The 27,185-nt window shown below is 38.6% G+C and overlaps 1 protein-coding gene across 1 annotated transcript in view; it reads left to right on the top strand.

The window, feature by feature from the left end:
• Nucleotides 1–27,185, top strand: part of PLXDC2 (plexin domain containing 2) — a 403,365-nt gene that overhangs the window by 156,355 nt on the left and 219,825 nt on the right. The window contains exon 3 of the mRNA XM_028507369.2: nt 13,823–14,034. Coding sequence (XP_028363170.1) covers nt 13,823–14,034 — 212 coding nt within the window. The remainder of the gene's footprint in view (nt 1–13,822; nt 14,035–27,185) is intronic.

Genomic DNA, 27,185 nt, shown 5'->3' with positions numbered 1-27,185 from the left:
ATAGGCTAATGTAGATAATGATATGGATCAAAGAAAATATTTGGTTTATACTTTAATAAGGTCTGCTTGTTAGACCAAGGTCCCTAAGTTAGGGACATGTAAATGGGCACACTTCTTTCTGTGGGTATTGTGTTATAACTGGCACAATCCGACAAAAGTGGGTGATTTTTTTACAGCAGTGTGGGAGATGATCAATAAAATGTTTTAGACAGGATCTTCTGAAGGAGTGGAAGCATTTCCCCCACTTCATAGAGTATGTTTCCCAGTGACATGCGCTGAAAGTAAATATGTAGACACCATGTTTGTATACACAAACATAATCCTCCCATATTTCCCTAAAAGTCAGAACTGTGAAAAGCAACTGAACATAATACTTCCATGTATTAGGAAAAATTGTGTCAATTTCAATAAAGTTATTTCTGATGGATTTATATGATTTTTCTGAGTATTGTTGATAAATGAGTATTTCCTAAACTAAGCAATTCTTTAATTAAAAAAATAGAGTTTCCTATCCCACAGAAAGGATTTAAATAAGATTGTCAAAATGGAAATAGCATCAACATGTTGACTCATTAGCAATCAAAATAGTGAGGTTCCACCTAATAAATAGGCAATTTTTTTTGAAAGACACCAGTAAGTGATTGATGGAAATATGGGATGCCCACGTTCATGTCACACTGATGAGTGTGGAAATGGATGCAGTCTGTGTGCAGTAGAGGACAGGTCACTCTCATAGAGTTTGGTTCTAAAAATAATTGAAGATGATCACAACATTTCAGCCTCTAGTATAAACTTAAAAGTTCAACAGTTGAGATTTAGTTAGATTGTTTGTGGTAGACACTAGTTATTCTTAAATGTAGCATATACTCAATAACATATTTATTTTGTAGTGCTGGAATAAACAAGTTACACAGACATGCACACACACACATACACACAGTTTTTTGTACACAAACATGTGCATTTAGAAAGGAAGGATTTCCAGGAAAGATATCCAGGAAGGATTTTCACTAAGGTGATAATTCTGTGCCTTGCATCTGGGACAGAATAATAAGTATTTTAAATTTTCTCCTATTTTAAAAAATTGTATAATTGTCGAAATTTTGATATTAGAAGAAAGAATATTTTTAGTTAATATTTGTAAAACCACCTAGGTTATTCACTTTGTAATATGAATAATGACTTTTTAGTAAAATAGAGAGATGCTTACTATAAGAAAACTGTATAAAATCCATTATTTAAAATTTTTATGAACTGAAGCAAGATTTCCTTAATCCACATTCCTCAGATACGGCTTATTTGTGAAATAAAATAATTCCTAATAATGTTATACTGATCATTAATGAATATACAAAATAAAATTGTTGACAATTCTCTGGCAAGGAGTATTTTTGCCCAATAATGAAAGTTACAGGTTTTAAATTAGTTTATGAAATTCAGATATTTTTCTTGGTCACAGACTGAAGTAGGCACACCCATAGAAGGGAAGTTTTTTAAAATTTTTATTTACTGATTTTAGAGAGAGAAGAAAAGGGAGCTAAAGAAAGACTGACACATGGATAGACATCAGTTTGTAGTTTCACTTATTTATGCATTCATTGGTTGATTCTTATATGTGCCCTGAAGGGAGATCAAACCTGAAACCTTCGCCTGTGGAGACAGTGCTCTAACCAACTGAGCAACCTGGGCAGGGCCTTTTTGGCAAATGTATATTGTGTTAAATATTTGGAGCAGAGACTTTTTCAGTATATCAGACATTTGTTTGTATGAACAAAATACCATTTACAGAAAAAGTGATTTAAGAATAAAGGGAGAATGAAACAATTGGATTCTAAAAGTTCCAGAGTTTTACTAATCTCTAAGTTGATGGAATGTTACTTTGGATTTCCATCTCATTTCGGTAGCTTGATCCTTAACTGATAACGTTTTAGGAATATAGCACAGAAATTGAAATCTAATTTTAGTGTAATTTTTCCTGTCTTAATTCTTTTTTAATGTAATTTTGTTGATTGTGGTTTATTTACAATGTTAGTTAAATGTGTAATCAGTATAAATATATGCAATCATACAATTTAATTAGGAATGTTATTTAGGAAAGCAATTACAAAATTTAGATATTCATGGCATTTTTAAATTTCTTGGGAACTTTATTTTAAAACTGTTATTTGAATGAAAAGTAGTTGACATTCAAATTTAAGCATTTCTGTTTTCCAAAAAAAAGTGAGAAAAATCTTGTTAAATTCAGTAGATTAAAATATATTATTAGAAGTACAATGCAGTTTGTAAAAGACCAGAATTTCTTAACTTTATTTATTTATGTATTTATTTTTATTAAATCATTTTTATTGTTATTCTATACAGTTGTCCCAATTTTTACCCCTTTGCCCTCTTCCACCCACCCAGCCCCCACAGTCCATTCTCACACCATTGTCCATGTTCATGGGTCATTCATACATATTCTTTGACTAGTCCCTTCCCCTTCTTTCCACCATTATCCCCCTTCCCCCTCCCCTCTGGTCACTGTCAGTCTGTTTCATAAGATGTTACACTTCCTATTTGTTATCATTTCTTCAGTTTTGGGCTTGACATTTCCCATTCTTGTGAAATAGGCTATTTAGAATATAATATTTTTAGCTTAAAATTGTAGGTTTACATAGAGAAATATATATTATTCTATGGCAAGATATTTTACCTCAAATAGTAGCTTGAGTTAGTCATAAGGAAAACTCAGCAAGTGGGTAAATTATGCAAGTAATTAGCAAGTAAATACTGAAAAACACTTAATGGAGCAATACAATTTTCTATATATATATATATATATTACATTTTTAAGTATAAATACCAGTGTTAGTTTGGGTTAAAGAATCATACACCTTCTGCTGTAACTACTGTTATTTATGAATCCTTGCCTTAGAATGCTTTTGACATTGAAAAGCATAATTTTTTCTGTGATTTTTTTGTAGAACTTATTATAAAGTTTTTGGAAATATTAAAACTAAGTAGTTTTGCCTATTGCTTTGCGGTTCTGAGGTTGTTTGAATATATGTTTCATGAAATATGTGAATCAAATGTGAGAAATAGAATAACTTGGGGAAAACTTGCTGTGGTAATCTCTGAACATTTTTAAATACTTTGATGTAATAGTGTTTTAACACTGAACTTTTCTTTTTACTCAAATATAGAGAAAGAGGTAAGAAAAGTATAGGAAATCGCACAGAATTTGGCAGGCCTGTTTCTAAATGTTCTGAAGAAGTAACTCAGCATATCTAAGTATTTAAGTGTAAGAATGTTAAGCAGAGACGGAAGACTGTCTTAAAGAAGAGCTGCCATGATGGGAGGGCAATGCCAGGTCACCGTCTCAACTACATTGCGGCATATCCCTGGGAAACAAACAGACAGGGCAGCCTGGGCAGATTCAGTGAACTTTCTTGTAATAACCAAAAAGAGCAGAGAGATGAGTAAATGACACTTTTCCTGGCTAAGCCCATGGTAGTTTGTGGAAGACTGACACTTGATCAATAATTACAATGTGATGAGAAGAACACAGCAATGGGTTTGAAAGTGATTCTATGAGATCACATTTAAAAAACTCTGCCTAGGAAAGTGACATGTTGATGATGGTGAAGCCTTGACCAAATTGGAATAATTTGAACTTGACCTTCAAAAAGTAGAGACTGGGGACTATTTTTCTCTCACTACAGAAACAGCACATTATAGAAAATGTTTAAAATAAAGATATGGCAAAAGAACAAACCAAAAACTAGTTGCTGCCATTTTGCATACTACAGAGAAAAGTACTGTTAATACTATAAGGTATTTCTTTCTGCCCTTTCTTGTGTATAGGAATATATACAAATTATATATGCATATATATTTTACCCAATTCAAAGACTGTATACAGTTTGTTATACATAGTCATGTCTTTTTTGCACATCTTACAGTATCAAATACTAGAAGACTTTACTACAGATTGAAAAATTTCCCATAGAAAATTTTGATTTAAAATTATGATCCCACTACCAATTTTAGATAATACAACAGTTGGTTCAGAAAAAAATGCTATAAAATACTGACAAGCATGATTTTACTATAAATCTCTGTGAATGTGGTAGAGAAAAGAATTATATTTTACTGTATTTCTTCAACTTCTTATAATGTTAAACAATTTATATATTTATTAGTTATTTATATTTCCCTTGAATTATCTATTTATGGAATTTGCTGGGAGTTACCTGTTTATGGCATTTGCCAATTTTTTAAATTGCGGACTAATAAAATTTACCAGTATCTTTATTGATATATATTTGTATTAAGATATACCATATGTGATTGCCATTTTGTAGGTCAAAAATTAAATAGGTACACATAGTATTAATCATGATGCAAGCTGTTGATGTTTTCTGCTGACCTTTTAAATTTATATAAAGCTGAATAGAGAACCATTGTATTTTTCTGCTTACCATTCTTTCATGGTTTGCTGTTGTGCTTGTGAGTTTTATATAATGACTGAGTCTCCAACGAGAGCATTTAGAGACAATTTTTTGTTTATCCTGTATTTTCAATACTCACACACAGAAGAAGGGAGCTCATAAATGTAGATTTTGCAGTTTTATTTTTCACCATTATCCAGGAATGATATTTAATGTTTAGCAACTAATAATCTTTGGTTAGTCAGTTGGGCACAGACAAGACAGTAGGGCTGAGCACAGATCTAGAGGCCTTGCCAGACAGCTGACCCAGTTGCATTACCTGGAGGGCATTGCTCATCTCTTTGCAGGGAGGTAGGGAGTTGGGGTGCAGTTAACCTATTAATTTGTTCACATTGAGCTTTATAGTCAGTCAAATTTCAGAAAAATACTGCTGGTTTTGATTCTAAGAATATGTCTTCCAATTACTAAAGTCATCTTTTAATAAAGAAACATAGGCCCAGAAGGGTGAGAACTTTCCTGAGGTTACACAGTTATAACCTCCTGGGCTGCAAACCTAAAGGTCACAGTTTGATTCCTGGTCAGGACATATGCCTGGGTTGAGGGCCAGGTCCCCCACTGGGGGCATGTGAGAGGCAGCCAATTAGTGTTTCTCTTGGGCATCAATGTTTCTCTCCCTCTTTTTCTCCCTTCCTTCCCCTATCTCTAAAAATAAATAAATAAAATCTTTTAAAAAATAAAAAATAAACAACAGATAATTTTGTGGTGAGGAAATTAAAAATGTTATTGGCCTCTCGTCCAAGTCCACACAAATCTCTAGAGGACATTTAACCTATAGAAATTAGATGTTATTGTGATTACAGTAAGATTTATATAATTTAGATCAGATAATATTTATAAAACATAACCTGACAGAAATGCATTTGTTGGTTTTCATGTGTGGCCATTGGCTAATTCAGCCTGAGCTCAACAGTGGGCCATTATAGATTCTGGCCCCCCGACTGGATGTGGCCTGATAGCCATACGCAATGAGATGGAGTCTCTCATACATCTGGCCGCCGTGATTTAACTGAAGGTCCTCAGGGATTTGGGCCCTAGGCATTTGGACATCATCTTCGACACTGGACACCATTATAACAATTGATTCCATCTGGTATGTTTTGGCTCAGAGGACTCAGATTTTCCTTAGAGATGCTATTGGCATGACTGGTCCTTGTTTATAGAATTTTCCATCTCCCCTTGCTGGTAGAGTCACATTTTCATTCATGGGACTGAGCTTTTTGTGCATAGCCTATTTTTAATGCACAACACAAGGGTAATGTAGGATGGCTAATGATAAATAGAAGTGTTAAAGTGCTTTACCAAATAAGTTTTAGGGTTTTCTTGGTACTGTGGAGACTCTAAACTCTCACAATGCATTAATATTCACAAGTTAATGGAAAACCTGAAAACAAATACTGAATACTAACATATGATCCAAAATAGCCCTAAGTGTGTTAAGATATTTAGCTAGCTGTGGATGACAGACTGTTGTAGCTGGGAGGATCTGTAAAGGCTATAGAGCTGCCCCCTCTGATTGTACAGATGGCAGGAAGTCACACACCTACAAATCCCATGTATGCGCTGGTTCATGATACAGTGTTTTCTACAGCAAATCCCAAGCATCTTATTAAAAGATAGATCCTCAGATTTAAGAAAATACCATTTTCTCTGTTTATAAATTATTATAGATTATGGCTCATGTGAAAATGAGTTTATTCTTCAAATCTGGCAACTTAATCTGAAAAATCAGTGAATGGTCTGAGTTATTTGACAGTCGGCCTTTTTATTGTGAAACAACAGGTTAAATCACTGTAAAACAAGTGCTGGAATCTATTTGAAGGAATTTATTTATTTTTTTTCTACTGGGCAGTTAATAGAAAATTCTCCATTATCAAGAGGATTAATTATTTATTTTAAAGTATTTCCCAACCTTTCAAGATACAATAAAAATATGATCAATATTAATATGCTATTACTTTCTGCTGTGTTTTTACATTAACGTTGTTTAACTTACTCCTGTTGGTAAGTCAACTTGAGGGATATTGTATTCCTTATTTGCTTTCAGATGCTGGCTTGTTTGCATATTTTTGCTAATTTAAATAGCCCATTATGTCTAATTTAATTTTTTTTTATTTTAGTTTGTTTCTTTTTGTCATATTATTAGACTTTGTAACAGAATGCTAAATTGACTCCTGGAAAGATTAATCAGAGGTGGATTAGATTAATAGTTAAGGCTAAGCCTCTGGACCAAGCTCTGGTTACTTTCCTAGTCTATCACTTACCCTCTCGTATACATCAATGTCCTCATATGTAAAATGGACTAATAATACTACATGCCAAATACACTAAGGTATGCAAATGTCTAAAACAGTGCCTGGCATTTAACTAATCCTAAATGAAGATTAGTTATTGTTATTATTAACCCATGTTAAAAGCAATACATAATAACTCCTATTAACTTAACATAGTGTTAATCTTTCTCTAATTTTTTATACTTTAGTTAATATGTAGCAGTACTTTAAAATTGTCTTAAACTTTATTAATGATTGCTTATAAAGTTGAGTAGTATGTTTTCCACAGGATAATTTTTCATTTTTATATAAAATGAAAATATCTTACTATTTTTATTTAATAGTAAAATTAGAAAATAATTAAATTTTAGAAGTATAAGTTGATTCCATGCCCATTTGGAGTGTTTGATTAGATTTTCCCATTCTGTTTAATGTTTCATATATTTTTCTTATACTGCCTGATATTCCGCAGAGGTCTGCCCTACAGTGACCCAGAACCCTGCGATGACTCAGCAGTCAGAGAAGGGGTCGGTCAGAAAACGGGGTGTGCAGGCTCTCACATCTTGGCATTAGGCTATTATGGCTCTCGTGTTTTGCTCCCTCAGAGACTGAGCTCCTCTGCATCAAACTCCATGAGTAATTCTCACGTATTTTCTGCTTTTAACTTCAAATTGTCCTCGTTTCATCTACTTTATAGCTTCTCAGTTGCACTGGGCCAGGCCCACATTCTTCCAAGACATGTGCTGTATTTCTTACTGAGCCCATTAGTGGAAAAACACCGAGATGATGAACTGCAGCGCTAACTGTTGCTGAACGTCACTCAACTGGCCAGTGGCTATTTTGGAATCAAACTCATATAAGATAAATAGGAGCCGTTATAGATTTGCTTTCTCATAGTTTTCTCCGTCTTCCACCCTGTTATCCCACTATTCAGAAACATGGTTAAAATGTTAAAAAGTTGGACAAGAAATTGCATGCATAACTTTTAGGATGCTATCTCAAATGAACAGCAACCTAGCCAATCATTCATTTTCATTTCCTCATTTATCCATTTGTTGTTCAAAAACTTTAGATAATTATTATATGTCAGGGTCAATCCTTATACTGATGGAACAAAAAATATAAGCGAGAGTCCCAGTTGTAAAACATCTCTGCATCAGGCACCTTCCAGGCCAGGTTAGGGGATATGCTGCAAAGACTCACAGAATTCAGCATATAGTTGGGCCCATGGCTATGATTTATTACAGAAAAAAGGTATAAAGCCAAGTCTGCACAGGGGGAAGGCACTCTGGGGAACCAGGGCAAGTTTCCAAAAGCCTGCTTCAGCGGGAGGACACAGGACATTTAAGTCCCCCAGCAGCAGGTTGTGATGACACATGTGAACTGGTGTTGTCAACAAGGAAGATCATCAGGAACTCAATGCCCAAGCTGTTCTAATGGGGGCTGCGCATACAACTGCCTGCTATGTAGCACACACCCAAATTCCAGAGTCCCAGCAGGAAGGCAGGTGTTCAGCATAAACCATATTGTTTGGGTAAGCCCAAAAGGTTTAGCCACAGCGAACTACTTGTACCTGTTAGGGAATGGTGGGAACCCTCACTAATTCTAATTTCTCAGATGCCAGCCAAGGGACTTACAAACACAATTTTCTAAGGGTGTCAGTCTTGGGCCTGCTGTTTTAACTTTTTTCAGCATGATCTTACATTCAAGTGAGGGAGGCAGGAGAGTGTTTAAAAAGGTAAATAGAGTTATTGGATTATAAAAGGAAACTCAACTAGCTCTGCCTGGGAGAGCCAGGGGAAGCTTCATGTATGAAGACAATCTTTGAGCTGGATCTTGAAGGAATGGTGAGATTTCCCAAAGTCTGGAGTGAGGAAAGGCTTTCCTCCATGCAGAAGTAACTGTGTTCAAGGCAGTAAAGAGATTATTGAGAAAGTCTGTGTGGTGTGAGCACAGGGCCTGACGGGCAGCCAGAGACAGGGGAGACTGGTTGGAACAGGAACATGCAGTGGTGTGGTAAGGCACCATTAGAGATTTTAATCGAGAGAGAGATGTGAATAAATTTGAAAAGTATATCTGGTAGCAAGATTGGACAAGGGGGAGTTTGAAGACAGACCAATTAGGAGGCAAAAGATGGTGATGATGTGACCTAAGGCTCCTGTGGTAGAACCAAGGCGTGGACAGTGGCCCTCAACCATGAAGGTGCAAAGAATTACACAGGAAGCCTAAAAAGAATGGGATGCCTGGGTCCTACTCAAAGCCTTTAATATCTCTTAACAAAACATTCTGTATGCTTGCTTTCTCTTCTGTAGCTCTCTTACTCTGTATGGCTATCTATCAGAACCTCCAACCCCACTGTGTAGTTATTTCATTATTAGACAGAACCAGGGGCATAATTCCCTCCTCACTTTGACAATAAATTGAGATGCAAAGCCATATGGCAGTCTACCTTGGCCAAATAACTTTATCTATTCTCAGATGATTCTAGCCAGTAAATCTTTTTGCTGTGAGAAATCTTAATGTTTCTGCAGAGGATTCAAAGAGGTGATTTTTTTCCCTTTTAAAGTGTAGACCAAAGTGCTTGTCAAAAGTGCGGTTTTGACAGACCCTAATTACATAAGATTCACATCAATTTATGTAATTACTTCTTGGTGGTTTGATGCGTATTGTGCATGTGATTTGTATGCAAGACTTAAGAAATGGGTTTAGAGATGATTTCAACACATATCATAAGTAAATGCAAAGTATTTAAAAAAGGTCATTAAGGTAACACAAATATGAGCATATCCAGCCAAGTACAGTTTTCTTTGTTTTTGTTTCAGTATTATTTTACGTTATTTCATTTTATAAATGGGACAAAATAGACTTGCAAGGTTTGCACGAAATAATTTGAAAATATACATGTGTTTTTCCTTTTACTTTCATTAACTACACATTGGGTTTCATAGTGATATTCTATTTGAAATATAATGAAGTACCTTCTTCAAAAACAGTTTATTGGCTATTTTAATTGAATAAAATATTTCAAGAATGTGTTAAGATCAACTTACTTGTTATATACACAAAATTATGTCTTTAAGTTTTCTCTCTTAATATCCAAGTGGGAGTCATTAGATATATTTAATGTTCCCATGAGCTATGTGATTAACAGTTGTAGCAAAATATGTTGGAGAAAACTACCTTCGAAGGTCTTCCAGTGGTGGTTTAGTTAACATATAGTGGTCAGGAAGCAAACAGTCTGTTCAAACACACAATTCAAAGATCCCTCCTGTTGCTTTTGTTTTCGCTGCAGCTGGGAAGGGAAAAATTACATTATATATATCTCTTCATCTTGCTTCCAGTGATTTGTTTTGGTGGTGATTTAAAATATTTTTCAGTTTGAAAACGCATGAAGTGTATAGGAATAATTTACAGTGTAGATAAACCAACCTGTGGTTGGTTTTGGCAGTTTTTCTCAGTCTTTATTCCTGTAAAACATCCATTTTTGACTTCTTTAAAAATGATTCTGAAGTGGGACCAAAATCTAAGCCAATTTCATACTTCAGTCTTGATGAACCACATACTACTGAATTAAGAACATACAGGGACACATCCTCTGTGGGTGGTTGGGTAGTCGTGCTTATAAATAACATAAACAGAGGAAAAGAATTGGCTCTAAAATAGCAACCAAAAGAAAATCCTTGTTTTTCTAGGACCTAAAGCTCACAAATATTGTCATTATAGAACTCTCAGGTCCTCCTTTAGATTTTTGTTTATGTTTTTGCAAAAACGGTTAGAGCCAGCAAGTGATCCATTTTGATCATTTACATGGGTTAAGGCAGCAAATTTTAGAAGGAGCAAGCCCTTCCATGATGGAGACAAACCCATCGATGACTGCAATAGCTGATATGACAGTAAAGCAAGAGAAAACATTTTATAAGACCCTGCTAAAAATTTAAAAGAACAAACACCAAAACTCCACAGCTACGTGGAGACCTACCCTTGTGAGTGCTACAGTGAGCGTTTGTTGTTGTTTCGTACAAGAGGCCTACCTGTCTGCCCAATTTCCTTTCCCCAGTAATCCTGCTGACAGAGTATGAATGGTCACTGCAAAAACAAGAGTGTGACACAGTAGTGAAACATCCCAAACTTCAGCATAAGTGGTGTTAAAAGGTGACGTTCAGCATATTAAACATTTCAACTTCACCTGAGCAGTAACTGATTCCAAAGGAAGAGCACCAAACCAGAAGTGACTAAGAGTGCTCTAAGGACAGGAGCTAGGGGAGAGACTCTTATGAAGAAAGGGTAGAAGCGAAGTAAGGAAACTATTTGATTGGTTATTGCTTAAGCATCTGCTTGATTTGGGAAAGCTATTTGTGACTGGTTGTCTTTAGGTTTTGATTCTTTAATCTTGAGGAATGTGCAGGCTTAGGTTTGGGTTTGCTTACTCTGTGTGGGCTGCTAATGCATTAGTACCACCTCAGTCTACGGAATGGCCTCCTTTTTTAATTCACCATGGGGACTATGAACTTTATATTCCCTAAATTTTGCAACTCCTTTTTATTTCTTATCTTGGGTAAGAAAGCAGGGAGAAAATGAGGAAGGAGAGGGGACTCAGGAAGTTGAGAAATCCAATCCCTATGCAGACAGCTGCTCCCCCAGTGTTAGATATCCCACCCACTCCCTGCAGGGGCCAGGACCTCAGGGCGTGGCTGTTACTGGCCTAACGGGCATCCTGGAAAGTGCTATATTTGTCTTGTGCTATAAACATCTGAAAAGATAGTGATAAAATTATTACCAGTCAACTGATAGCCAACAATAATACCAATTTAAAGGAAACCCAGGGTTGCTTTGAAATTCTGTTTTGAAGATTTTAATAAAGTCTAAGTCTTTGAAGTTTTCAGTATATTTTCCCTAATTTACATTACAGAGGAAAATACCTCTGGTTTAAGCTATTCCTTTTGAGTGATTTAAAAAAAAATTTTATATCTAGGGCCGTTTAATCTATTAGCTGCATCACATTTGCTAGTTTCTTGTCTAGATTGTTTCTAACAAAGACTCCGTGTAGATTTTCAATCATTCCTCCATGACTACTTGTATGCAGACAGCCACCACCCCTGGTGCAAGGCAAACAAACAACTCTAAAGTTAACCTAAGTGTTGTTCTAGGAGGTCTTAATTTGGTTTTTATAAAACTTTTATTGCTTGCTTTTGTTGTAAGCTTCCTCATACATTTTTGGTAATGAGGCAGAATGTATAAATAAAGCAAATCAAATTGCTTTATGTAGCTCTCTGCCTAGAATCAGGTCTTAGAGCCTGATACACCCTCAGGAAGAGCAGCCTGCTTCTGCAGGTGAGGTACTTTCATTCCCAGTTAAAGTATAGGGTAACTAAAGCACAGAGAGTTTTGTGAATTATGCCAGACCCCATTTCTAGCAAACATAACAGGAAAAATTCCACCCAGGGTTTCCTGAATCCTTGTATAGTATTTCCCCTATTATGCAATTCTACCTGGTCCAAAGAGACTATCAACAGCTCATTCACCCATTCACTCATTCATTTATTCATTCAGCACACATTCACTGAGCATGGTTCAAATGCCAGTAGAAACAGCAGTGTAAAAAGGAAACATTTCCTGGAGGCTGAGAGGCAACTGTGATCAACCCCTAAAGTACATGAATTCTTTTCAGCCTTACAACAGTTCTATGAATTGAACACAGTGCTTCATTCTTGTGATTTTTGTGGCATTCTTGACCATTCCTGTCTCCATGGTTTTTTTAAATTCTATTATTTTATGAGCCCGTGGAAAGGTCTAGATTGCCGACACTGTGGTGGTGTTTCTCTCTAAGCCATATCCACTAAAGCATCAGGCAGTGGGGGATCTTTTAAGCTCTCACAATGAAACCAAAGAATAGTCTCTCTGTCTGGAAGAATTATCACTTTTTTGAGGTAAAAGGGAGATATTTTAGACTATTTGCCTGTGGTGAGTACTGGTAGCTTTACCTTAGTTATTAGAGTTGCAAATAGCTGATTCAGTGGTATTATAAGCCACATGAAATACATTTTGGCTTCTTGGAATGTTCCTGCATGGAGGGGAACATCACAGTTATAATTGAATCACTGCTCCTATAGCTTTTTTTGAAGCCATATCCTGCCAGTTATAAAGCCTGTCGATTCATATCTTTTGGTAATAGTTGTGTGGAAGAGGGCTGTTCTTCTTAGTCAGAAACTGAATTTCTCATGCTTGTGCTACACTTTCCCCTGCTGACCTCCTGAAATGAAAGACTAGGAGTAATGATTAAATTTAATTTTCCCTCCTGCAGTGGGGCAGGATGAGCGGGGCCAGTCCCTGCAGATGGCTTTCGAATACCTTTGTGATTTGATCTCCTTGCCTTCCCATCCATTTCTCTAAGTGCCTATCACTGTCACTCTTTGCCTCCCTGACAAGACTCCGAGGTAGGAGCAGCACAAGTGAACAAGAACGTTTGTGATGCTTCCTGAGGGCGCTGCTTATTAAATGACTTCAGCTGTGAACCAAGTGTGACTTGTGAGCTACAAGGCAGGCTAGCGCATTGACATGAAGATCATTCCGTGTATTATTTAACCCATTCAAACACATGGGTGTCTCTTTGCTGTTCAGCACAGCTCACATGAAACAAATAGAAGTTCAAATGTTAACCAGATCAGACTTTTATTTTCAAATGGACTGAGAATCATTTGGTTTTCATTCCTTTGTTTGGATTACAACTCGTTTTCTCAGAACAACTGAAGAATGTATATGAAGTGTGTGTGGAAGGCAGGGAAGAAAGCGAATAAAAATGCATCGCTTTAGGGCTGCACATCTGTTTTAGAGACTCTGCTGCATCTGCACATTAACCATTGCCGCAACTTGTGATGTGTCCTGAAATTGCATTCCACTCAGAGATGTGCATACCAACTCAAAATATTGCAATTAAACAGATTTCACTTGTATGAGTTAGTTTTCTATTTTCATGACTAGCAGAATTTTTTTCCTACTCAAGTTGATAGTGTGTGTGTGATTCTTAGCAAGTAGTAATATCTTATTTTATTTCTTTTCAAACAGACTGGCAGCATCAAGTTCCTCAGGCTCTCCCGCAAGCAGAAGAGGAGATAGAAGTAGACACACATACATTCAGCCACCGATGGAAAAGGAACACGGATTCCCTCAAGGCTGTGGACACGAACCGAGCGAGCATGGGCCAAGACTCCCCAGAGCCCAGGAGCTTCACAGACCTGCTGCTGGATGATGGGCAGGACAACACCACCCAGATCGAGGTAAGTACTCTGGGCAATTGAAATGGACTAATGGATGTATTTCTTGTAAGGCACTCAGCATATGCTGTCCCTTCAGCTCAACCTAGAACTTTTGGACTTTTTTTGGTAAGGATCAATTTAATTCATTAGTAAATAATTAATTTGTTAATATTTAGAAACTCAATAATAAGTAATTATAATGATATCAAATGAATGAATGGCTAAACCATTCAATCACCCATACATTCATTTACTCATGAAACAGACACACATGGGCTCTGGTGTGTGATGACAGTGAGGGGACACAGTGATGAAGAGGATACGGACCCTGCCTGCAAGGAATGTATTGTATAGGAGGGTCTAAGCACTGTTATCAAGCCACCTCTGTGCCATGTCATATGTATAAAAAATGTACAGGCTGTAGTGTGGCGGGCATGGAGGAGGAAGTGATCATCGGCTTGGGGTCGGGTGGGGGGTGGGCTGTTGTCAGAGAGGTTAGTTCTAGGAGTGGGCTTTTAGGCAAGGGCTTGGCAAATTGAGAGGAGCGCCCAGGTTGATGTCCTGTCGGCGGTAAAAAAGGATTCCTGGTGGAGTGAATTGCATCTGCGGTGACTGAGTTGCAGAACAGCATAGCACATTGCCGTGTCTCGCAGGATGGCCAGCTCTCCTGAGCTGCCCAGAACTGGGGGTTTCCTGGAGGGTAGGACTGTCAGTGCCAAAAGTGGGGCAGTTCTGGGCAGACTGGGATGGTTGGTCACTCTCTGACTGTAAGTAATTCTTTGTTACGGGCAGAGCTATAAAGTGGAGGGGGGAGGAGTTGGAGATGGGTTTGGTGAGTCTGGAAGTTCGCTGAGGGCAGATTTAAGGCAGATTTTAGGGTGACCCAGAGGCCTCGAGGGTAGTATTGCATTGCTGAAGTTTCCATAGTCCTTAGCATTGCAAATCATAAAATTGAACTAGTTATTGTGCTAGATATAGCAAAAACAAACAGATACATCTTAAGGGAATGAGCAAAAACCACCCAAATGAGAACAAGAGCTGTTTTATTCAGTTTGCAATGGCACAGGGGCCAGCCTCCATCACTTGTCTTTGGTGGAGGCTTAAAACATTCAGGGGAGTGGGAAAGGTTTCAGTTAAGAAAAGAAAGATTTTCATGTAAGTTCTGACCTGGAGAAGCTGGAGGTGGCTACTGAAAAACAGCATCTCGTGTGATTGGTTGAGGGAGCATGTGTGGCTTTCTGTGGTTGGCCCTGACTTGGATGCAAGGAGAAAGAAATAGGGAAGCTGTCAATTACTACTCAAGTCCTGCCCATTGTTGGCCAGTTGCTGCCTGGATTGTGTTCTGGCTCCCTGAACTATTTGCTCTGGAGGTCAGGGTCAGAGTTCTGCTGTCACCTGTGGTGTGGCCATTGTCTGGTTGTATATTCTCTTTTACTCCGAAGTCTTAGTTTCTAACTTCTTCCAGGTGACAGACCTAATCTTTTTTAAGAATCAGGCATCGTTCTTTTTACTGCCCTGAACCACTCATTATTTAGTAAAAAACTCAACTTCATGCAACAGATACTACACAGTCCTGCCAATAGTATCAAGGCACCATTTGTTCCCTCATTAGTGAGAGGACTCTTCAGAAGATCTGAAGCACAGGCCAGTGGGGGTCTGTGCATGTGAGAAGCCTGGCAGTTTTCAAAACCCCTCTCCATTTCCTTAATTAGTATGGACTCTGGTGGTCTCTGGCGGCCTCAGCCAGGCCCCTTAGCAGCCAGCAGAGGATATGCCAGGAGCAGAAGTGATACAATATCTATAAGAGGCTATTCTGACTCCTGCAGTGTGCCTACTATTTTGGCAACTGTGTTGTTATAGCAACACAGAGTAGGCAACATTATTCTCCCCTGAGAAGCTCTTTAGCTAGGGTGCAACATAAAGAAAGGAGAACTGAACAGAAGCGGAGGTGTTTACTCTCTGCACAGAACTGTACCCACTGAGACTGGAAGAGGGGAACACAGATTCCGAGGACTCTGTGATCTCCATGCAGGTTGCTGAATTTTCCTAATCACTTGTGAAATAAAAAATGTCTTTGCTCAGGGATATATTACACTCCTCAAAATATAATCCCACTTGTTATTATAGCTGTGATTTTGTTATTCAGCTGGGTTTTTTTTTTCTTTTTCTGCCTTAACAGAGGGGGACTGCGTAATACCATTGATTCCAAATCAGTAAAAAGAAAATTCAAGGATGGTTCAGGAAGCTGTTTGCTGGGTGCTCACTTGGTGTTTAGATCCTCCAGGCATTGTAGGGATAGTCCTCACATTAGCCTAGTGAGATTTGCATCCCCAGGTTCACTGGTAATCTCAGTGACTTTTACATGAAGGCAGTTTTAGATTTAGGTCTAGTGTTTTTCCTGAGGACTCCCATTAATGAGTAAAGAGGCCAGTGTTTAACCTTAGGCACTTCCCAGACCCTCAGATTTAGCACTTCTACTTGACTTGGCTTTCTCTAATATACAGGGAAAGATTAATGGGCAGCAGCAGCACCCAGATATCTGTGTGAGAGCAGCTTTGGTGCTTCAGTCTGGCTGGAAGGGGTCTTGTCTTCCAAGAAGCTAGATATTACAACAAGAGGACTGCCTTTATGTTGAGAGTTTATTTCTTTTGATGGGGTTCTGGGGATCTTTTCTAAAGATGATTGGGGATCTTAAGTCCCGTAAATCATTTCTTGACCCCACTACTAGTGCTGAAAACGAAAACCTCTGTCAGAAACTTTTCTGCAAAGTGTAGTTATCCTGGCCCTTGAAATAGTATTTTTGAATGCCGTTGTATTTCTTTGGGGGAAGGTACTTCTTCTGAATTGAGGTAAACAGGAGTAAAAAGGAAAGGAACCAGATGGTTATAGAGGAACTCCTCTGTCCTGGGCCCTGGGACGTGATCTTTCTTATCTTTTAGGAATAAACATTTTGCTTTCTGTTGCTTATTGCAAGCAATAAGCATGAACAACTATGAGTGCTTTTTCTTTGAAAGGCTTCCACAGTGGATCTCAGGAATCATAATTGTTTGGCCTGAGGGCCCTGGCTACAGTGGTGGCTCGTAAAATAATCTGCCTCCCAGTGAGACTGAAACCCCAGGACGCATTCTTGTGCACAGCCTCCTTGCTTCTGCCATGTTTGGAGTTTCTGTCCCACTATCACTCATCAAAGTCAGAAAAGAAAAAAATAATAGCACATTTAGTATTTTGGCACAAATTCATTATGAAACAGATAGTTGTTATCTTAAATTTGTGACTTTTTTTTCTGGCTCTGCACAAGAACAGATAATGGAGGGATTGTAAAACCTGGTATCCCAGCTAAAGAATTCTTCCAATTGAAGTTTGTTGTTGTTGTTGTCACCATTTAAAAAAAATATCCTTCCCTTGAAGATAGAAAGGTGTTTTAAAAATCCATTGTATTTCAGCCCTGGCTGGCGTAGCTCAGTGGATTGAACGCAGGCTGCGAATCAAAGTGACGCAGGTTCAATTCCCAGTCAGGCCATATACCTGGGTTGCAGGCCACAGCCCCCAGCAACTGCACATTGTTGTTTCTCTCTCTCTCTTTCTCCCTCCCTTCCATCTCTAAAAATAAATAAATAAAATCTTTTTAAAAAATCAATTGTATTTCCTGTTGAACAACCAGGGACTCAACAGTAGGAAATGCCACTATTGATCAGAATGTCGGTTTATATAAGATTTTCTTCTTATATTTTCTCTGATCGTGTAGACATGTAACCACTTAGCCAAGTAGAAGAACAGTGCCTTCTTCCGATGTGTAGGTATTTAGAGTGAGGTGTCATAAAGCAATCACTCCTGTGCTACTTTTTGAGATGACTTTGGGAATGTAAGTGCTTCCAGAACTTTCAGGTCAAGTAGAATTCCATTCATGGCACAGCCTTGTTTGAACAGCCTTCAGGGAACTCGTGACCCCAGGGCACATGCATGGATGAGCTGGGGTCATATCTCCGCCTCGCTGCCAGCTGCCCTTCCATCTTCTGGCACAGAGAACTCGGTGGTGCCTCATAGAATGGAGGGGCCTGAGCAGACAGTGTTTGGTGAGAGTGACTGATCCTCATAAAGCACAACTTCATTATTTTATTTCTGTGTAATGGTGTTGGTAAAATATAGTTCTTCACTTTATAAACACCAACCCCTAATTCCTTTCTAAGGCACTGAGCCAAATACGTGCTTTTATCCACATGCAGTATTTGGAGCTTCCTATTCCATCTCTTGGGACAATGAGAGGGTTTCTGAAAACCATTATCAAGTGTGATTTTTTTTTGTCTTGATTGACAAGCACCTGGGTGACTTAAAGAAGAGAAGATTTAAAAATAGGGCTTATGGATCACATCAGTGAAGCTTTATGATCCAAACTGGCTCAGAAATTGTCAGCTTGACCACTGTGTCTCAGGTGGTACAGGTGTGTCTGGACCACCAGCCACACTTTAAGTTGCAAGGACTTAGAGCACCTAGTAGCTAGTAGTTTGAAGGATGTAAATGTTCTGAAAGAGATTAAATTGAGTTGCTTACCAATAGCATGTCACATGGATTTCCCATTCTGGTATCAAGTTAAAATCTGCAGATGTTTCCAGCAACTGTTGCATCATCTGTGTTTGTCTTACAGCCCTGAGGAAGGTGCATTCGCGAGTGGTCACCAAATGTATGTGACAATGTAGTTAAAAACTAGAGATCTGCCATTCTTCTCCTAAATGCATTAGGGGAAAACTCTCTTTGATCTTCTGTTATGGTTTACATTGTCCATGTGTCTGCATCTGATTTTTATGACTTGTAAAATATGTTTCTTTATAAAGTTAGCAATTGCTAATTGCTGCACACCTGGTTCTTGTGTGTGTTCTAATATTTTATTGCACTCTGTCAGTAGGTAATATATTTGAAAGGCAAGAAATCACTGTCAAATACTTAATCTAAAAAAGAGTGCAGTTGCTTTGATGATTATCTCACAAAGAAGAAGGCAAATTCCATAATATCCCATGTGGGCAGAATGTCCACAGTATGTTTGTAGGATGGAGAATACATCAGAATATTCTCAGATAATGAAAAGCCTACTGCTCGAGTGTCTCAGAGATCTGAACATTAGCAACAATGAATAAAAATATAGGTTAGTCATCAAACACATTGCCCAATTCCACAGAAATAGAATGATGAAAACTAGCAGAATATTGCTCTGCTGACTCTTTGCAGGCCACTGTTCTGCATAGTGATCTCATGGAAGAGAATACTTACATATGAGATGTGTGTGATAATGAAGGTTTGTGACATTGTTTGAAAAAAAAAAGGACCACCTGATACTGCACAGCTTTGTTACTATATTTATGGTGAATGTGAAAAGCTTGTGACGATTTCTTGAATGAAACACTTCCAGTTTAGGGGAGGTTCCATTCGCAGAGGTTTCAGTATGTGGTTGCAGAAACAGAAAGCTAAGCAAAGGGAATACTAAGATTAGTCCTGAAGAAGCATTTACTTGACTCGAGTAAACTGAAGTTTCTCAAACGCATATAGGTGTCGGATTTGCTTCCACAAATGATAAGAAAGCACATGAGGGCACGTGAACCAAGTTATGAAGAAAGCGCTAGAAGGTAGCCACATACTAGTATTTCTGGGCAGTAAGTTACACGCAGATAAGCAGGAGCAGGACATTAAACCTCCTTTTATACTTAGTGTCTCAGTCCCTTGGGCTGCTGGAACAAAAATGCCATAGACTAAGTGGCTTAAACAGCAAATATGTATTGCTCACCATTCTGCATGCTGAGAAGTCCAAGATCAAGGTGCTGACAGATCTGGTGTCTGGTGGGAGCCTGCTTCCTGACTGACAGAGGGCCATTCTTCTGCTGTGTCCTCACGTGGCTGAAAGGGCTAGAAAGCTCTCTGGAGTCTCTTTCATAAGGGCACTAATTTCATTTATGAGGGCTCCATCTTCATCACCTTATCACCTCTCAAAGGTTTCACTTTCTAATTTGATCACATTGGGGTTAGAATTTCAAAATATGAATTTGGAGGGACACAAGCATTTAGCTCATAACACTATATGAAGGTGTTTGGGATTTACCAGGAAAGTATTGAATTCTTGGGAGCCATTGAAAGTTTGTAAACAGGAAAAGGCAAGATTGCATTGATGCTCCTAAAATATTGCCCTGGGTTGGGGTGAGTGAGGATTTCATCAGACAACCCACATCCTGACATAGGAAGATGAATTAACTTTAGATGAAAATGGTGGAGTGACAGGACACAGTAGTTAGAGAAAAGGCTATGTTTGAGCATAGGAATTTGAGGAAGATTTAGATTTTGAATCATTAACTTACATTAGCTGCTGTGGACAAAGTTTTCCCCAACCTTCTGGTGCCTGCTTGACTCGGAGGGTTAATTGTAGACCCTCACCATTGCTATCCCTGCAGGGGAGCCGACCACCACCCTGGACAGCACCCGTCCTGTGTGGGTTGGGTACTGGCCTTATGTCTTCAGCTCTGCATTGTAAAGATTGTATGTTAACTGACAACAAAATCTATTTCAATTTCTTCTGTTTTGGTAATTGAAAAAAAAACATGTAGTTTTAAGCTTCTGATTTAATCCCATTCATTTTCTTATGGAATATTGATGAAGGCTTTTAGTTTTTAAAGAAAAAAACACACTGAAAATAGTAAAGCAGGCAGAACTGATCTGCAATTATTGCTCATCCTCTAAAAAGACAATGAGGATTGAAATAGACTATCATATATCTTGCTTGGTTATAGATTATTCTTTGCTTGACATGCTAGGTCTTTATTGAAACAAAAATGGAAAAAGATTCATAACTGTCCTTCAAAGAGTTATATAAAGAATAACTGCATTATCTCTGTGATGCTTCCTCGTGCACTAATTAAGTTTACTTATAGGTATGGCATGGAAATAGTCTTTGGAATGATGCATATGGGGTGTAAAATTATTAAGTGTGTTAGTCATAATTTATTTGCAGAACAAGAATTATGTTTGAGTGAATAATATACTTGAATTCTCAATGTCCAAACAGAAATAGTATATTTAACTTCACCCACCAGGACCCTGAGATTAATTACAAGAATATTGCAGAGTGTTCCCTACCTCAGCTTCTTAGCTACTCTTGAGGACCCTGTTATGTCCTCTGTCTCTCTTTGTATTAACTAGTAACAGTGATAGGGGACTTCTCATATAGAAAACATCAGATAACTATTACTCATTTGAATTTCTATTTTATCATCTTGCAATCTCATTTTTCTTCTTTGCTCAGACTAACATTCAATAGGAGAGTTAAAATACACTTTTGAGAAAATTATTATTTTCAATACAAAAATACAGTACAGACCAATGTCATAGGTCTAGATCTGTGTTTAATAGATTTGAAAAACTCATGCTGAAGAAACAGATTAATTGGTTTGATGATCCAGAATGTGCCCCATCTTCATATGCTGAGCAAAGGGTTCAAGGTGAAGGAGTAAGTGGCCCTGAGTGTGGGCTGGACTTCAAGAGCAGAAGAACCAGCAGATGCTCCCATCTGCTGTCCTCCTGGCAGCCAGACAGAGGTGGCCCACAGTGGGCTAGCGCTCCAGGAGGGATGGCGTCCTGTTCGCTGTTCCTCCTCATTGGATAAGCACGAGAAGACATTTGCACAAGGGAAGTAAACATTGAAGGATCAAACTCTGAGCAGCCCAGGCTCGCTGCCAGCCATTTCAGAAGGCTTAGAAAATGTCAGCTACCAGCACCTGGGGGCGGGGGCGGGGGGTTGTCAGGTCCCATGGAATGTTGTGTTCAAGATCAGTTCATCTCCTTGTGGAGAGCATATCCTATTGTGGGGGCAGAAAAATAGTTTTCCTCTTATGCTTAGAAGTTATTCTGGCTGGACAAATAATCAAATTAACATAATACAGATTAACAGAAAGAAAATGCCAAATTTATTAAGTATATGTGGGGATTTCATATGAATGTTAGACCTGAGGATGGATTGGACAGTTAAGAGCTTATATGCCATCTTGAGCTAAAGAGAAAAGGAGGTGGGTTATGGTTTGGGACTTAATAGGGTGGGAAGGCAATTCACGTGGAGATGGAAAAGCAAAAGCTAGTTAAATAAATGTTCCTGGGCCATCTTTAACCATAGGGCACAGAGACTGATCAAAGGGTCCTTGCTAGGTTCCTCCCCATCTGTCACACTTAATTTATATTAAACTATTGTTATCTGTGATGAAATCCCCCTTTCTGGATGAGATCTTCTCTATCTAAATTCCTTTTAGGCAGTTGTGGGGAGGACAGAGGTTTGTTCCTGAGTCTTTGGCTTCTTGGAAATAACCAGCTTGAAATAACCAGTATCTCAAAAGGCATATTTTTGGGTTGGCAAGTTCTACTCCCCTTCACGATCTCCTCAGCTGTCTGGTTTCTGGGGAGCAAAGAGAGAGCTTCTGGGGTCATTCGCCGGACAGTCTCATTTTATATTAATGTGCTATGTTTTAAAGACTGGCTTTTTTTTCTGTGATTTTTTTTTTCAGAATGAGGAATAGAGTAATAAAAGTGATTGTGGCTCAAAGACTAAATAGGAGTGGGAACAGGGATGCTGATAGCATGGCTTTTATTACTACATCTGGGGGAATATTAGTGCCACTGCTTACTCCCATGAAGATCTGTAGGATCATGAACCTGCCAGCCCCACAGCATGAGCTCACTTACTGTTTAGAAATACTAATACCAGTCTGGTACACTAAATCATATGAGGTCTTTGCCGTATTTTATCTAACAAATTAATAAGCACTTTATAATTTAGCACCAATTCACTGAAAAAAATAAGGAATATAGGCCTGTGATAAACAATGGTGTTCTATAATTTTATGTGATTACCTACAAGTTTCTAGGGACCTTTGGCAAAAGCGTCTCATGTGTCTTTGCCAAATGTTGTGATTTAGGTGGAAAGACTATGAGGTCTACAGAAAAAAATGGGCCATTACAAACACAGAAGATAATTAAAATTTTCTGATTACTTAAACTTAAGGTATGAAATATTATATTTCTATTTTAAGCATACTTTGCTGAGCATGCACAGAACTTGTACACCTTGTATCTCCAAAGCAGCTTTAAGGTAGATCAGGGTCTCTTTATTACAGAGCATGCATGTGTATACTCATAGTCATTGCTTTGTTGTGTTTGTCATAAACAAACTTGTACTGTGCCACTCTATTTAAAAAGGCATCTAATGGCGAAAGGTCTTTTTAAAAAAGGGTAGTGACATTCAGAATAAAAAGAGACTGTCCTAATTTTCTTTCTGTGTATCCCTAAAAGCAAACCATTTTGTTCATGATCCTGCAATGCATAGATGTCTAAATCTGCCCAGAGTCAAGAGAAAAATTGAACTTGCAGCCCTTGGGAACTGTTGTTCTGAGCTATTTTCTATATGGTATTTCAAGCCTGAGCTATTAAATTGAAATAATAGTTTGGAATCCATGGCACTGAATTGAGTGAATGAATTAAACACTGGTGATACTATTTCTCTTTTCCAAGTAATTTCTCTTTTGTAAACTGCATATATTTACACTACCTTTAGCTTAAAAGAATAAAACTACAGAACACATTGACATTCATCTTTTAGACAATATCTATTAATTAGTCACGTATTTATCCATCTTATTTTGGATTCACAGTGCTGATCCCACTTGTGGTCAAAGGGATTTGAAAGAAAACTTTGCAAAACTGATTTCTACCTGTTTACATTAAATTTTTCATTTAGGTACAGTCATAACTGCTACTTCAAGGATTTAAAAAAATTGCTTTGTAAATGTGTATTTCTTACCTTGTTATTAAAAAGAGAATGTGATATATTCTGTATACAAAGTCAATTGCATAAAAGGACAAAAGAAAAAAACTGTACTTTTAAAAAGGTTTTATTTATGTATTTTTAGATGGAAACGAAGAGGGATAAAGGGAAGTAGAGAAGCATCAGTGTGTGGTTGCCTCTTACGTGCCCCCCAATGGGGACCTGGGCCACAACCCACACACGTGCCCTGACTGGGAATCTAACCAGTGATCCCTTGCTTTGCGGGCTGGCACTCAATCCACTGAGCCACACCAGCCAGGGCAAAACTGCATTATTCTCTAGTTAAGAAAAATGTTTAAACATTTTCAAAGGAAACTGTTGTTTGGTTGCTGATCACTTGTGAATGCAAATTACAGTAAATGGTAAATGACTGTGGGCCTGTTCTTTCTGATTTTCTACTGACTTTTTAAATGTTGGTAATAAAGAATCTGGGGAGAGGAAATGATTTCCAACTTTGAAATAATGCTTGATACAAAGCAGTGAGTGAGCCAGCCTGGAAGCAGAATCTGGGACCCACATTAATTTTCTCTGTTCCTTTCTGTTCTCGCACTAGCAGTGCTTTCTCCCAGTGATCTTCCCCGTCTGCTCAGTGGCCACCATTCCAATACATCATTGTCTTCCTTTGGGCTGCAGCTACAACATTAAAACTGGAGAACTTGGCGTTGGATGTAGAGATTATAAAAACCCTATGTGTAGGCAGAGTTGCTGTATACTAGAGATTTTTTTCAAAGCCTGCCAATGGAAGTTTGGATGATTTGTAAGTGCATGTTTTTGTGTGTGTCTATGTTTTGCCTGTATGTATGTGCACATGCATACATGTGTGCATCATTCCTAATCATGGTAAAGAGAGGAAAATAAATGGCCCCTTAGATAGCCCCTTCTACAGACATCTAGGTTACCCTTGAATTAGGTGTTTTCTTTCCCTGAGTATCCAGTCAGAATCTTTTTTCATGAGGACAATGATAAAAATTATACAGCTACCTGGAGGACTGGCTAACACTCCCTTTTGCTTCAGTGAATGCCTTAAGCTTTAGTTATACTCATTAGATTATGGCTCTGGAAGATAAGGAGGGGACGCAATGAGAAGAATCAAAGCATAATGAATTTTTTTTTAATAATGGGGTGTGAAATTGGGAGAACTGGAAAGCAGATACAGTGGTGGACTCATGACAGTGGGGCAGTCCAAATGAGGTTCTTCAGTTCTCTCTTCCTGAATATTCCCCTTTCGCATATGCATGCACCCCTGTGAGGCTGGCTCCCCATGTCTGTGTCCATCACTGCAGCCCTTCTTCTTTCTTTGTGGCGTATTTGCCCTCTCAACCAAGTATTTCTCTTGACTAGAAACTCATGTACTACTGACAGTGTGCGTAGTCCGAAACCATTGTGCGTGTCTCCATTGCTCTAACCCTGTGGGAAAAGAATAAGGAGACTCTCTCCTTGAATAAGTGAGAGAGCCTGTCTGTTTAAAGCACAGTCTGGCAATAAAACCCCATAGGTATTGCTCCAAACCATATCACCATGAAACAACCAGACTATCTCAAAAGATCCCATCTTGGGAAATCTCATTCAGATTACTACTTCCATGAGGGCTGAAACAACGCTAGATACATTTGTTGATGTTCATAAAACATCCATCGGTTTGAAGCAAATATTACTGGATGCAAGGAGAGTAATATTTAACTGATTATTGGACATAAAACCCCAAAAGGATAGAGAGGCTATCCTTCCTTTTTGACCAAGAAAACCAAGATTCAATTGTGGATTGGACTGTAAGGAAAATAGAATGTGACAAGAACTAGAAGGAGATTTCCAATAAAAAAGCCTGATAGTTTTGTTGGCCACTTTCACATTAAAATGAGTGGTGAAGTGGGGTGTGTGATTATAGGGTGTCCACTGGAATTCTTTGTATAGCAGTAAATTTGTTTTTACACTCAAATGACCTGAGTACCATTTTCTTCTGCAAAAGAAGAGATGAGGGGTGAGAGAGAGTGAGGTGCTTACAGAGGAGCAGATAGTGTTTCCACCATGGCCATAGTCTGGAAGCCCTTGTCCCCAGGCACAAAAACAGTGGTCCAGCCTCAGTGCCCGTAGGGAAGCCCTGCTTGTGTCCACTGGAGTCCCCCATCTGCTTGTGCCAATTGAAGCTCATGCTACCTGCACAGATTTTCTCCCCTCCCCCCTAAACAGTAGTTTTGATGATTTACAAATTCAGGTCTGTCCACATATAAAATAATAGTGAGAGACAGCAGTCGTGTGAGCACTGTCACCCCCTGCACCATCTCTGGAGCAGGGCAAAGTGAAGCCACCAGCAGTTTGCAAAGGGGCAAGGATGAACTTGCAGGAAAAGTGTCCTTTGGCTTTGGCAAGCTGCTGTAGCTTCTGCTCTTACTCCAGTCATTTGCTTCCACTGTGGCTGTTTTAATTCACTTTGCTGCCTTTCTGTCTGCTTCCCATTTCAGGCAACCACAAATTGAAATGCTGCAACAGCACATACGCCTAGAGACACAGAGGAGAACAGAGAAGCACCTTAATCATCTCTGTTCATGCCAGTGATGACAACACCTGAAGCCATTGCTGTGAACCTTAAACTACCCGCCCTGAGTGCTCATCGGGCTTTCTCAGTTGACAGCGGGCATCATAATGCTTCTAGATAGGCAGGGGCCATTGGGCATCTAGGTAGAAAAAAGGGTATGGGGCTGATGAAAACACTGGGGCCTTCCAGGGTTTTGCAGCCACTTACTCCTTGGTGAATTACCCATGGCCCAAGGCGTCCTTTAATAGAGCAATCCACATCTTAACCTCCCACAGGGGATCAGGAGAGTCCTATTTCTACGGTGCCCTGGGATGTAATCGATCTGGAATTTCTCTTTCCATTTTTTGACGGATTATGTATCTTCCCACTTCTAACATGAAGTCACTGAATTCCATTTTTCAAAATGTCTGTGTTAACCACTGTTTTGGATTGATTATCCCCTTTCATTTCATAGAATTCCATATAGTAGATTAGATTTCCACTTCCAAAATTGCTAACACATTCCAAATTTGTTTTCCTGATATTTCAGTAAAATTGCCTTGTTCGGGTTCTGAGTGTTCTGAAACTCTTCAGTCTCATATTTAAAGACAATCACTGGATTGACATTCAGTTGGCAAATTTGAGTCTTTGGGGTCATGCTAGTAATAGCCCAGGTGTTAAAAAAAGACATCAGACAGTGACATGATTGACTGCAAGAGAATTTATTCCTGGACATAGGAAAACCACGGGGTATGGGGACTGTGGCAGACAGATGCAAGTGCCCAGCCTGATGAGGCAGCTGCTGCCTAGCTACAG

The sequence above is a fragment of the Phyllostomus discolor genome, chromosome 1 (assembly GCF_004126475.2).
Source record: "Phyllostomus discolor isolate MPI-MPIP mPhyDis1 chromosome 1, mPhyDis1.pri.v3, whole genome shotgun sequence".
NCBI lineage: Eukaryota > Metazoa > Chordata > Mammalia > Chiroptera > Phyllostomidae > Phyllostomus > Phyllostomus discolor.
This window is presented reverse-complemented; position numbering and strand designations above follow the sequence as displayed.